The sequence below is a fragment of the Callorhinus ursinus genome, unplaced genomic scaffold, assembly GCF_003265705.2.
Source record: "Callorhinus ursinus isolate GAN/ISIS: 27379988/994484 unplaced genomic scaffold, GSC_fseal_2.0 scaffold14, whole genome shotgun sequence".
NCBI lineage: Eukaryota > Metazoa > Chordata > Mammalia > Carnivora > Otariidae > Callorhinus > Callorhinus ursinus.
The window spans coordinates 6,208,922-6,223,303 of record NW_027397076.1 but is presented as its reverse complement, the minus strand read 5'-3'; the positions used below and the strand labels follow the sequence as shown (position 1 = coordinate 6,223,303).

The following is a 14,382-nucleotide window of genomic DNA, read 5'->3' as shown; positions in this document are numbered from 1 at the left end:
TATGCTCTTTTTTAGGCAAGTCGTTGGTTATGGAAAAAAGTGAAACCCCACCCCCCTTCTTCCGGTTTACCTCCTTGTCCTCGGCTTGGACATAGCTTCTCTTTATATGGTAACAAATGCTATTTGTTTGGTGGTCTGGCAAATGAAAGTGAAGATTCAAACAATAATGTTCCCAGGTATGCTGATTCTTTTTTGGACCAAATGTTTATTTTATGACTTAGATTAAGAACATTTAATTTCTACCATTTTCAGTTATTAAAAGGAACGAAACTTAGCCTTTTACATTTACCTAACAATGAACAAATTTGTGTGCAATTGTATTTTCCTTAGTCCCTGGAATATATGTTTTCAAAACTATGCCTTTTCTAATCAGAAATGATCTCATTAAATGATATTAATATAACTGCTTATAGCAACCTATTTGAATATATTGGGCCATAATGTATTTCACTTGTCATAAATGATGAACAAAAAGTAACAAATGGTTGTTTTCAAATTAGATGCCTCTGAGAATTTGGTGACAAAAATCTCACTATAAAATGAAGTATCCACTTTTCATAGAGGAAGCTGTTACAGTGGTTCACACAAGCAAATACTTTTTGAACCAACTGTCTCCTTTTTCCAAACGGAACTAATCACTACCTCATTTTTTTTTTTTTTTTTTTTTTTGCATAGTGTTTTGATCACATTGTCATAGAACTCAGGATTTGGAGATTTAGAGTCCAAAAGACAGTTTTCTGATTCACTGCTTACCATGTGTGTCCTTTAGTGGAAGTAATCTAATCCTGTTTTCCTTGACTGTGAAATGGAAGTGATTAAATATCTACGTTTCAGTGTCATTCTGATGGCTAAATAAGAACGTTGGCATCATTTTCAAAGTACCTGCAGGTTGCCATCACTATAGTACTTACATTACATTGATGTTAGAGTGTTAGCTTTTTTGTCTTTTCCAAGCTTTAAAAAATGTCACATACTAAAACATCATGGTAAACTTAGAAACTGGAGAAAAGGAAAAAAATTTATCCCACCATACTAATCCAGATACTTTTACTTCTTGCACATGTCTTTTTCATTTTTACATTAAACAGGTTTTTTAGATACAGACTTGTAAAAGTACAAGAAATTAGAAAGTATATGAAGTTCTTTGTTACAGCATCACTGTCCTCCAACACAGGCAAACACATAATTCAGTTTGATATGTATCTTTTAGAACCTTTCTCATGTAACATATATTAGTCAGCTTTTTTTTAGGTTATTGTATATAATGGGCAAGCTTCTCAAGTTTATGCTGCTTGAGGGAGCAAATAGATAGATGCAGTGCTTTTGAAAGCCTCTGGTTAAAACTAGCAGATTCATTTCTGTTCACATTCCATTTTGGTCTGCAATCCAGGACTGAGTGTTCTGCCCAGCAGGAGAGGGGAGGTGGGGAAGGTTGATCTGATCCTACACAGACATGTATTCTCTTTTATGGAATTGGGATCTTTCTTTTTGCTTTGCAACTTTGGGTGTTTACCTGTTTGTTTTTGTTGTTTGTTTTTCCTTTAACAGTGTGTCTTTGAGATCTTTTAGGGCAGTAGATAAAAATTGACCTTATTTTTTTTTTTTAATGGCTGAAAAGTAGTCTGAATTATGCAAATTACTTAATCATTCCCCTACTGGTAGACATTTAAATATTTCCACTTTTTTGCTATTACAGTCTTTGCACACGTATAACTATTTTGTTTCTGTTGTTTTTGTTTTTTTAGAGAGAGAAAGTGCGAGTGAGAGTTGGGGGGGGTTGGGCAGAGAGAGAGGGAGAGAGAATCATCAGCAGGCTCCATGCATAGCGTGGAGCTGGTCACAGGGCTTGATCTCATGATCCTGAGATCATGACCTGAGCCGAAATCAAAAGTCACATGCTTAAAGACTGAGCAACCCAGGCGCCCCAATTTTTGTAGGATTCATACTTGTAAATGGAATCGGTGGGAGGGAGGTCAAGGGTATTTACATTCAAGTTTGTTAGATATTCCTGAATCAACTTCCAAAGAGACAACCATTTTATATTCCTAATAACAGTGTACAGGACTACCTACACCCTTAACAATATTGAATTGTCTCACTCTTCTTAGTTTTTGCCAAACTAATAGGTGAAATGCATTTCATGAATTTATTTTGATTTTTTAAAAACTGGTAATGAGGGGTGCCTGGGTGGCTCCAATGGTTAAGCGTCTGCCTTTGGCTCAGGTCATGATCCCAGGGTCCTGGGATCAAACCCCGCATTAGGCTCCCTGCTCAGCGGGGAGCCTACTTCTCCCTCTTCTTCTACTGCTCCCCCTATTTGTTCTCTCTCACTCTCTCTGTCAAATAAATAAATAAAATGTTAAAAAAAAAAACTGGTAATGACTGGGGCATATGGGTGGCTCAGGTAGTTGTGTCCGACTCTTGATTTTGGCTCTGGTCATGATTTCAGGGTCATGAGATCCAGCCCCATGTTGGGCTGCAGACTCAGTGCAGAGTCTGCTTGTCCTCTCCTACCCCCTCTACTCCTCCCCACCCGTGTGCATGTGCACTCTTGTTCTCTATCTAATATAAATAAATAAATAAAATCTTTTAAAAAAAACTGGCAATGAGCTTGATTAACTATGCTTATTGGACATTTGCAATTCCTTTTCTGAAATTGTTCATATCTTTTTCATTTTTCCTTTTTAAATAATTAGAGTATAAATTATATACCATAAAATTCATCCTTTTTATACATACAATTCAATGATTTTAGTCAATTTACTGTGTTGTGTATCCATCACCATTATTCATATTTTTCCAAGTCTTTTGTTTGTCTTTTTTAAAAGGGTTTTCATTTTTGTTTTACCGGGTTTGACAATATTTTTCTTTTATTGCTTTCTGCTTAGGAAGATTCTTCTACCCCACAACTATCTCATACATTCACAGCTTTATGTTTAAAATATTATGTGTTTAAAATATTAATAGATTTAGAATATATTTTTGTGACTAGTATGAGGATTTTTACTGTTCCTAATGGATTTCCAATTCTCCACCACCATTTATTAAATAAGCCATTTTTTTCCTCACTGATTTGAAGTCCCATCTCTATCATATCTTAAGCCTCATATAAATGAGTCTTTTTCTAGCCTTTCAGGACCAGGGGTTATGAACTACACTCTGTGGGACAAATTTGGCCTGCTAGCTACCTGTCTTTGTTAATAAAGTTTTATTGAAACACAGCCATGCCCATTCATTTACATGTTGTCTCTGGCTGCTTTCATATTAAAAGAGCAAAGTTGAGGGGTGCCTGGGTGGCTCAGTCAGTTAAGTGGCTGCCTTTGGCTCAGGTCATGATCCCAGGTCCTGGGATCAAGGCCCACGTTGGGCTACCTGCTCCATGGGCAGCCTACTTCTCCCTCTCCACCACTTGTGCTCTCTCATGCTCTCTTTCTCTCTCAAATAAATAAATAAATAAAATCTTAAAAAAAAAAAGAAAGGAGCAGAGTTGAGTAGTTGCGACAGACCTTATAGCTTCCATAGCCTAAAATATTTACTGTCTAGCTTTTTACAGAACAACTCTTGTTCAAGACTCTATTCTGTTTCATTAATATATTTACCTTTCTATCATTAATTGTGATGTTTGCTATAGGTTTCTAGTATTTGCTTTATCAGATTAAGGAAGTTTTTAAAAATTTCTAGTTTGCTGATTAGTTTTTTTCTCTCTTTTTAACCAAAAATGGATGTTCATATTCATTTCAGACATAGAAATGAATTGTTTCTTTGCTTTTACCCATTAATTGTGTGAATTATATTATTAGGTTCTGAAATATAAGCCATCTTTTTATTTGTAGTTAAACCCCAGTTTGTTGCATTACAGTGTTCTTTTCATACTTTGCCGAATTAATTTTGCTAACATTTATTTATATTATCTATAGTCACTAGTGATTTTTCCTCTATTGACTTTATTTGGGGTAGTGGGGTCCTATTCTAATCTGATTTGAGTATCAGGATTCTGTTATTCCTGGGAACATAATCAGGGCTGTGTTCTGAGGTTATGGGAAGCTTTCCATCTTTTATTATGCTTAAATAACATAATTTTTGAATAGTAGAAATTTCCCATAGTTGTCTGAGATTGGTATAATTTAGGAAGATGATCTTTGCCTACCTTTTCAATATCTCTTATAGTTATGGATCTATTTATATTTTCTACTTTCTCTTGAATCATTTGGTAATTTATGTTTTCCTTGAACAATCACCCATTTCATTTAGATTTTTACATTTTTTGATAAAAATTATAATACAATTCTCTGTATATCTTTAGAATCTCTGTATCTGTAGTCACATCTCTTTTCTCATTTATAAATGTGTATGTTGTCTTTTCTCTAATCAGACTTGTGAGTGGTTTGGTGGTTTCAAAGAACCATTTTTTAGTTTTATTGATTTATTTTTGTTTTTCACTTGTTTTCTTTATTCCATTTCTTTAAATTTTTCCTTTTTTCTCCTATCAAGTACTAACCAGGCCTGACTCTGCTTAGCTTCTGAGATCAGACGAGATCAGGCACATTCAGGGTGGTATGGCCGTAGACTCATTTTTTCCTTTTTTCTAACTTCTTTTAAACTTTTAATAGTTTTGGTACCTTTTCTAACTTTTTTGTAACTTCTAGTAATTTGAGTGCCTATTAGTTCATTTGTTTTCAGTGTTATTTTCTAATAAATGCTACACATTTTCCTCTGATTATGGCTTTGGCCATAGGTTTTGGTAAATAGTGCTCTTATTGTCATTATTTTTTATTTTCTCTTTAACCCAAAAATAATTTGGCATAAATTTGTAAAAATTTCCAAATGGAAAGTTTTGTTATTGTTGCTAATATGTAGCTTTATTATATTGTGTTAAAAAATATGTGGTCTATGGGGTTTCTCCTTTTTGGAGATTGTCTTTGTGGTGTATGTCAATCCATTTTTGTGATTATTCCATAGGTGTTCATAAAGATTGTAAGTTCTTGGTTGTTTGGGTACAAGGTTCTTTTATTAAATCACTGTTTTAAACTATTATTTGAAGCTTTTTTATTTTGTGAGTCTAGATCATATCAACTTCTGAATGACATGTTAAAATCTTCCAGTGTGATTGTGAATTTATTGTTTCTTGTATATCTACTTTTCAATCCATGTGTATTATTTTGTTGTAGACTTATCTTTTGTAAATAGGACTAACAGTTGACCAGTATGAACTGGTATAGCTTACTGGTTGGCCTCCATTCTGATCTGTGGAAGTCTATGCCACATCAGTTGTCAAATAGTTTTGATATTATCATTGCTGTTAATTGCTTATAGCTGGTTTCAGGGTTTTTTAAATTTTTTTTATTTTTAGATTTTATTAGAGAGAGAATGAGTGGGGGGAGGGTCAGTGGGAGAAGCAGACTCCTTGTGGAGCAGGGAGCTGGATGTGGGACTTGATCCCAGGTCCCTGATATCATGACCTGAGCTGAAGGCAGACACTTAACGAACTGAGCCACCCAGGCACCCTGGTTTCAGGGTTCTTTTTTTTTAATTTAATTTTATTATGTTATGTTAGTCACCATACAATACATCATTAGTTTTTGATGTGGTGATTCACAATTCATTGTTTTCGTATAACACCCAGTGCTCCATGCAGAATGTGCCCTCCTTAATACCCATCACCGGGCTAACCCATCCCCCCACCCCCTCCCCTCTAGAACCCTCAGTTTGTTTCTCAGAGTCCAGAGTCTCTCATGGTTCATCTCTCCCTCCGATTCCCCCCCCCCTTCATTTTTCCCTTCCTTCTCCTAGTGTCCTCCATGCTGTTCCTTATGTTCCACAAATAAATGAAACCGTATGATAATTGACTTTCTCTGTTTCACTTATTTCACTTAGCATAATCTCCTCCAGTCCCATCCATGTTGATGTAAAAGTTGGATATTCATCCTTTCTGATGGCTGAGTAATATTCCATTGTATATATGGACCACATCTTCTTTATCCATTCATCTGTTGAAGGGCATCTCGGCTCTTTCCACAGGTTGGCTATTGCGGACACTGCTGCTATGAACATTGGGGTGCATATGGCCCTTCTTTTCACTACATCTGTGTCTTTGGGGTAAATAGCCAGGAGTGCAATTGCTGGGTCATAAGATAGCTCTATATTTAATTTTTTGAGGCACCTCCACACTGTTTTCTAAAGTGGCTGTACCCACTTGCATTCCCACCAACAGTGTAAGACGGTTCCCCTTTCTCCACAACCTCTCCAACATTTGTTGTTTCTTGTCCTGTCAATTTTTGCCATTCTAACTGGTATAAGGTGGTATCTCATGTGGTTTTGATTTGAATTTCCCTGATGGCTAGTGATGATGAACATTTTTTCATGTGTCTGTTAGCCATTTGTCTTCTTCAGAGAAGTGTCTATTCATGTCTTCTGCCCATTTTTTGACTTGATTATTTGTTTTTTGGGTGTTGAGTTTGAGAAGTTCTTTATAGATCTTGGATACCAGCCCTTTATCTGTAGTGTCATTTGCAAATGTCTTCTCCCATTCTGTGGGTTGCCTCTTTGTTGTGTTGACTGTTTCCTTTGCTGTGTAGAAGCTTTGTATCTTGATGAAGTCCCAAAAGTTCATTTTTGCTTTTGTTTCACTAGCTTTTGGAGATGTATTGAAAGAAGTTGCTGTGGCTGATGTCAAAGAGGTTATTGCCTATGTTCTCCTCCAGGATTTTGATGGATTCCTGTCTCACATTGAGGTCTTTCATCCATTTTGAGTTTATCTTTATGTATGGTGTTAGAGAATGGTCCAGTTTCATTCTTCTGCATGTGGCTGTCCCATTTTGCCAGCACCATTTATTGAAGAGACTATCTTTCTTCCAATGCATATTTTTTCCTGCTTTGTCAAAGATTATTTGACCATAGAGTTGAAGGTCCATATCTGGGCACTCTATCCTGTTCCACTGGTCTATGTCTGTTTTTGTGCCAGTACCGTGCTGTCTTGGTGATCACTGCTTTGTAATATAGCTTGAAATCAGGCAACATGATGCCCCCAACTTTGTTCTTTTCTTTTCTTTTTTTTTTTTAATTTTTATTTATTTATTTGACAGAGAGAGACAGCAAGAGAGGGAACACGAGCAGGGGGAGTGGGAGAGGGAGAAGCAAGCTTCCCACTGAGCAGGGAGCCCGATGCAGGGCTCCATCCCAGGACCCTGGGACCATGACCTGAGCCGAAGGCAGACGCTTAATGACTGAGACACCCAGGCGCTCCTTATTTTCTTTTTCTTACAGACTTCCTGCCCCCAAGAGACTTTGTCCCCTAATAGAGAAGTTTTTCCTACCTTTGTATTTTATGTTTTCCATTTATTCTGCTTGTTGTTGCTTCTCCACCCCCAGCCCCCTGCCTTTGCTAGATTTTTAAAAATCATAGCAAGGTTGAACATTTGTGTATATATGTGTATGTGTGTTTGTTTATCTGTGTCTCTGTGTGTGTACATACACATTTATACAATTTTTATTTCTCATTCTGTGAACTGTCAGTTTATGTCCTTTTATTTGTATCTGTTGTGTGGTTATAATCTTGATCTTGTAGGAAAATTTTACATTAAGAAAATTTTATCTTTTTCTGTGTTGTGTACCAAATTTCTTTTCATAGTTTATCTTTCTTTTGACATTGTTTTGTAGTGTTTTTTTCCCCTAACCATCTTATTAACTGCTTTCAATAGACTATGCTTTGCTTATTTTTCCTTTTCCTTACTTTTTCTTGATTTACTGTTTTTTTCTTTCCTTCTAAAGATTTGAAAGTTACACATGCTAATTCTGTGCTTGCCTTAGTTGCTCAGAAATTATTACATACATGTAAACTGAAAGGATCTTGTCATCTTTGAGAATAGATTACTGTCTTTACCTTCCTTTGCTTTTCCCGTATTTTCCATGTATTCTTGAATCCTATTCCAGATTATAATAATGCTAATAAGTTAGTTTTTTGGTCAGTCTTTCTTAGTGATTATTTAGATCTCACAACCATACTTTTAAATGTCAATTTAGGGGCACCTGGGTGGTTCAGTCAGTTAAGCGTCTGCCTTCGGCTCAGGTCATGATCCCGGGGTCCTGGGATTGAGCCCCGCATCAGCCTGCTTCTCCTTCTCCCTCTGCCTGCCACTCCCCCTGCTTGTGTGTTCTCTCTCTCTGTCAAATAAATGAATTTTTAAAAATCTTAAAAAATAAACATCAGTTTAAGTATATTATAAATTACTGGTTTCTTTGTACTACCATTTCTCTTATTCAGTGTATTTTTCCTGGATTTCTTACTTTTCTGGAATAACATCTAGAATTGTTTTTTCCCAAAACAATTTTATGGCTAAACTTTGAAGTTTTTTTGTTTTTTTTTTAAGATTTATTTATTTGGTGGGGAAGGGGCAGAGGGAGAGAGAGTCTCAAGCAGGCTCTGTGCTGAGCACAGAGGCCAATGCAGACCCGATCCCACGACCCTGAGATCATAACCTGAGCTGAAATCAGGAATTGGATGCTTAACCAACTGTGCCACCCAGGAGCCCCTAAACTTTGAAGTTTTATATGTCCTAAAGTGTTTTAATTTTGCTCTCATACTTGAGTAATAATTTGATAGGAAATATATTCCTATAAAAGTCATTTTGCTCAAAGCATTGAAAACATCATGTCACAGATGAAAAGTTTAATACCAGTTTGTAGAGTTTAAAAAAAAAAAAAGCTATGTAGGGCACTGCTATCACATTATAGAGTGAAAGTTTTAAAAGAAAAAAAGTTGGAAAGCAACATTTGTAATATGTCTCATTTATACATATGTGGATCTTCAGAGGTCAGAAAGGGTATTTACCAATTATTGCCAATAGTGATTGTCCTGATTATCTAGTACCATGTAATAAACTCCTCCAAAAGTTAGCAATGCAAAATAACAACCATTTATTATGTTCAGGGATTCTCTGCGTCAGGAATTCAGACAGGACACACCAGTGATGGCTAGGCCCTGAGATGGGAAGGCTTGAATGGCCGCTCCCATATCTCGTGCCTCCACTGGGATGACTGAAGGATGGACTGAACTGGGGCCGTCCTCCTACATGCCTGTATGTGCTGCTCCACATGGGGGTTTTGTGGACTTATATGGTGCTTCAGGATTCCAAAACAAGTGTTCTGTACTGAAGCTGCATTAGCCTTCTGTGACCAAGCCTCGGAAGTCACTCAGTGTCATTTCACCATACTCTAGTTGAAGCAGTCACGGGCTTACCCAGAATTGTGAGTGGGGACCAACATGTAGATCCTACGGCCTGATGGGAAGAGTGTCAGAATTTGCAGCTATGTTTTGAAACAATCACAGTTGTTGTGGACAAGAGTGTTGGTTAAATGATGGCAGGAATTTTTTAAAAATCTCTTCTGTTCATTACTGATCCCCAGAAGAGTACTTGATACACAGTAGTAGTTGATAATTACATGTTAAAAGAATGAGTAATGGGGTTTTTGCTCTCCTAATGCTTTTTGGTAGTAAATGAATTTTTTACAGTAAGCATAGATTATCTTTATAAATAGAAACAAAAATCAAATAAAAGGTATATGTTATATTAATGTTTTCATTTATTTCATGATATCCTAGATATTTGAATGATTTCTATGAGTTGGAACTACAGCATGGTTCTGGTGTTGTGGGTTGGAGCATTCCAATGACTAAAGGAATTGTGCCTTCTCCAAGAGAATCCCACACAGCTGTCATATATTGCAAAAAAGATTCTGGAAGTCCTAAAATGTATGTCTTTGGTGGAATGTGTGGTGCTCGCTTGGATGATCTATGGCAGCTTGATTTAGGTAAGCTTACTTGATTCGGGCTCAGGAATTGGTTATGATTGATAAAGGCAAATGTAAAAATTGCTTTTGAAAAATATTTTTGGCTACAGCATTTATTGAGTTACAGTTAGATTTATAGAAGGCACTTGTAGCCAGCTCTGGGACAGCCAAGATGTGATGCAAATGGTGGCTGATCAATGAAGTTAAACAGATGAATGTTTGATTTATGATAGTAACTTTCCTGTGCTCCTTATAAATAGGGTCACCATATGTCATGGTTTGCCTGAGAGGGCCCTGATTTTTGCTTATTGTCCTGTGTAATTATCAATAGTACCAGTTATCACTCTGTAAAGTGTCCCACTTGGGGATGATCAAATTTATATGGTTACTTTGTCCACAGGAAATGTAGCATTAGTAACGTTATTGCTGGTCAGTGAAAAAACCATGGCTAGCTCTTTTTAAGGGGATCCTAGGAGTGAGTGAATGGAGGGTAGGTGTGCCTTTTTCACTTTTGACTATCTTCTACACAATGTCTTCTTACTTAAAATGTTAAAACCCCTAATCTGGTTTTAATCCAAAATTGGTGGCACCCTAAATACACTTCTCCATTACAAATGCTAACATTCAAGTATAAATAGATTACTGTAATTGGCTATTTATGTCAGCTGGAAATGTTTATTTTAAGATGAAGTTCAAGTAATGGTTTTGAAACATTTTTGCTTCTTTTTGGTAAGTCCTTTTTTGTTTTTTTTAAATTCTGCAAGGTGAGGTAATTTACTATTATTAAACCAAATTGCTAATATACTTATTTTTACTTCTAGAAACTATGTCTTGGTCAAAACCAGAAACTAAAGGGACAGTGCCACTCCCACGAAGCCTTCACACAGCCAGTGTTATAGGAAACAAGTATGGTGTTTTTTTTTTTTTTTCACTTTTTTTTTTAAAGCAACTTAAGAAAGATAGAAAGAAGAGTGGTGCTACCAATTACTCGGAAATAGATTATTGAATTTAACAATGATTATGTTTACTAAAGCTAAAATAATAAGCCTATAGAAGCTAAAATACTGTTCCATTTTCTTATCCTGCTGCCTCTTACATTTCTGTACGTTTCTTACAGTGCCTTGCACAGAGTAGGTATTACATAAGTGTGAGGCAGAGTGTTGTCACACTGACTGGGTTCCATTGCCAGGTTTGACACACCTAACTCAGTGTTTTGTCTTACTTATTTTTGGTAGCGCTTGATTTATACTCAGGTATGTACTCAGTATGTATGCTCAATGACTGAACTTTGAATAGAGTTATGGTTAGAACATGAACTCTCACCAGATTGCATGAATTCAAGTCTTCCGTTTTGGTACTTGTCATTTATGACCTGGGGCAAGGAAATTTAATCTGTCTGTACCTCAATTTCCTCACATATAAAATGCAGATAATAAAACCTATTTCACAAGGTTGTCTTGAGGATTAAATGGATTAATACATATGAAATTCTTCAAACAGTGCTTGGTACATAAATGGCACTCCATAAAAGTTAGCTATTACTATCATCAACAAGTTCCCTTATTTGTGCATTATTGTATAAATAGAAATTAATTATTTTCTTTGTGGAGGAACTTTTTCTTATAAATAATGTTTTAGGAAACAACTAGAACGTCATTAGTTCTTTTTTTAAAAAATAGCCATAAATAAAATCTAATAAGGTATACTCTTTTAGAATATCAAGACCCTTTTATAAAATGTGGTTTTCCATTGGAACTTTAATATATAAAATAGAAAAATCGAGCTTGTTTGGTTGGCATGAGGTCACATGGGCCCTAAGCGCTGCCTGATGAACCTTTCTCCTTCAGCAGCTATTAGGCATGTCTCAAGAACCCTTAGGGCCCTGAGGGACATAGTTTAAAGTTTTTTATTTGAGTGGTATCAGTGACCAAAGTTATAAGAAACTTAATCCTCTTTGGTTACTGTATGCATACAACTCTGAATTTGATTTTGGGTGTCATAGATCATTTGACTATCTTTCTGACTGAGGTACACTTAGTATATTATATATAATACTGATTTTCAAATGTATTTTAAGTGAAATATTCCCCACAATATTCTCACTTGCCAGAGAGAAGTAATTTGATTCTGTATTGCTTCATGAAATTGTAAACTCTTCAGAGAAGACCACTTTATTCATTATCTTATTCCCATTACCATGATCATGATAAGTAAGTGAATAGTCCCAAAGCTTTGAGTCAACAACTAAGAAATTTAAGTCTATTCTTAGCATTTTGAATCTAAAAAAAAAAAAAAATTAAAGCTTTAGAAAAAAAAATCAACCACTTTATGCTCTCTTTTTGTTTTTCAGGATGTACATTTTTGGTGGATGGGTTCCACATAAGGGGGAGAATATTGAGACTTCACCTCATGATTGTGAATGGAGATGTACTAGTTCATTTTCTTACCTAAATCTCGGTGAGTCTTGTAAGAGTGAGTTACCGAAATAAAATGTATTAATAAAAGAATTTTTGTTGTTTAAGAACAATATAGTAGTCATGGATATTTCTATCTTTTAGATACAGCAGAGTGGACCACCCTAGTATCAGATTCTCAGGAAGATAAAAAAAATTCAAGACCAAGACCAAGAGCTGGACACTGTGCTGTTGCGATTGGCACTCGATTGTATTTTTGGAGTGGAAGAGACGGCTACAAAAAAGCACTGAATAGTCAAGTTTGCTGCAAGGATCTTTGGTATCTTGATACTGGTAGGTAAGAGTATTCAACAAATATAATTTTTCCTTCAGGTAAATAAATGCTTGAGTACTACCTGTCTCTTGAGATTTAGTGTAAATGCCACTGCCTCTCTTTTCCATAATTAAAAATGAGTGGAGGGGCACCTGGGTGGCTCAGTCGGTTAAGCAGCTGCCTTCGGCCCAGGTCATGATCCCAGGGTCCTGGGATCAAGCCCCGCATCAGCCTCTGTGCTCAGCAGGAAACCTGCTTCTCCCTCTCCCACTCCCCTTACTTGTGTTCCCTCTCTCTCTGTCTCTCCCTCTCTCTCTCTCAAATAAATAAAATCTTTAAAAAAAAATGAGTGGAAGAAATATTATACGTAGATACTTCCTACTCCAGGAGAATTTCCTTCTTTTTTTTCCAGGAGAGTTTCTTTTTCTTTTTTTTTAAGATTTTTTATTTTATTATTTATTTGGCAGAGAGAGAGACAGCGAAAGAAGGAACACAAGGAGGGGGAGTGGGAGAGGGAGAAGCCGGCTTCCCACCAAGCAGGGAGCCCGATGCAGGGCTTGATCCCAGGACCATGGGATCATGACCTGAGCCGAAGGCAGATGCTTAACGACTGAGCCACCCAGGTGCCCCACCAGGAGAGTTTCTTAATTTCCCTGTCCTTGAGTATAGACTGGATTTAGTGACTCCCTTCCAAAGCACAGAATATGGAAAGGGACCAATAGTAGCTTAACAGTGGAGAAACCTGGAAAACACCATCTTAATCAAGTAATCAATGTTAATAGCACTAGTGATAGTCATGTTGAATCATTTATCCCTGCCTCTCATATCATGTGATAAGAAGAAACTTCACCTCTGAAGGTGAAGTTTTCTATGCAAAACCCGTAATCTCATTCTAACCCTGAGAACATTACCAACAAACCCAAATTGAGGGACGTCCTAGACATTCTATGTGAACAGTGCTCTTCAAAAATTTCGAAGTGGTGGAAAACAAGGAAAGTGAGGGGCGCCTGGGTGGCTCAGTCAGTTAAGCATCTGCTTTCGGCTCTGGTCACGATCTCAGGGTCCTGGGATCCAGGCCTGCATTGGGGTCCCTGCTTCTCCCTCTCCCTCTGTGATCTCTTGCTTTTGCTCTCTCTCAAATAAAGGAATAAAATCTTTAAAAAAAACAAAAAACAAGGAAAGTGAGAAATAGTCACAAATCGGAGGAGACTGAGGAGGAGACACGAAGACTAAATGCAGGGTGGTACCCTAAATTGGATTGGAACCAAAAAAAAACACAAACTGGTGAAATCCAAGTAGTCTGTAGTTTATAGTATCGTTCCAGTGTTAATTTCTTAGTTTTAACAAATATGTTAGCATTAAGGGAAACAGTAAAGCGTATATGGGAACTCTGCATTTTTTCTGTAAGTCTAAGAGTATTCCAAAATAAAAAGGTTTTTTAAAAAGATTTATTTATTTGGGATGCCTGGGTGGCTCAGTCGTTAAGTGTCTGCCTTCGGCTTGGGTCATGGTCCCAGGGTCCTGGGATCAGGCCCTGCATCAGGCTCCCTGCTTGGTGGGAGGCCTGCTTCTCCCTCTCCCACTCCCCCTGCTTGTGTTCCTGCTCTCGCTGTCTCTGTCAAATAAATAAAATCTTAAAAAAAAAAAAAAGATGTATTTATTTTTAGAGAGAGAGAGAGCACATGAGAGAGCATGGGAGTGGGACAGGGAGAGGGAGAGAGAAAATCCCAAGCAGTCTCCCGGGAGCATGGAACCCAAGGTGTGGGGCTCAATCCCACAACCCTAAGATCACGACCTGAGCCAAAATCAAGAGGCAGATGCCCAACCAACTGAGCCACCCAGGTGCTCCTAAAAAGATTTTATAAAAGT

The 14,382-nt window shown here is 36.9% G+C and overlaps 1 protein-coding gene across 7 annotated transcripts in view; it reads left to right on the top strand.

Moving 5' to 3' along the window:
• Window positions 1-14,382, top strand: part of HCFC2 (host cell factor C2) — a 76,644-nt gene that overhangs the window by 3,124 nt on the left and 59,138 nt on the right. For all 7 annotated transcript variants that reach the window (XM_073900368.1, XM_073900367.1, XM_025882497.2 and 4 more), the window contains exons 3-7: window positions 16-176; window positions 9,599-9,807; window positions 10,608-10,692; window positions 12,137-12,243; window positions 12,345-12,533. In XM_073900368.1, coding sequence (XP_073756469.1) covers window positions 16-176; window positions 9,599-9,807; window positions 10,608-10,692; window positions 12,137-12,243; window positions 12,345-12,533 — 751 coding nt within the window. The remainder of the gene's footprint in view (window positions 1-15; window positions 177-9,598; window positions 9,808-10,607; window positions 10,693-12,136; window positions 12,244-12,344; window positions 12,534-14,382) is intronic.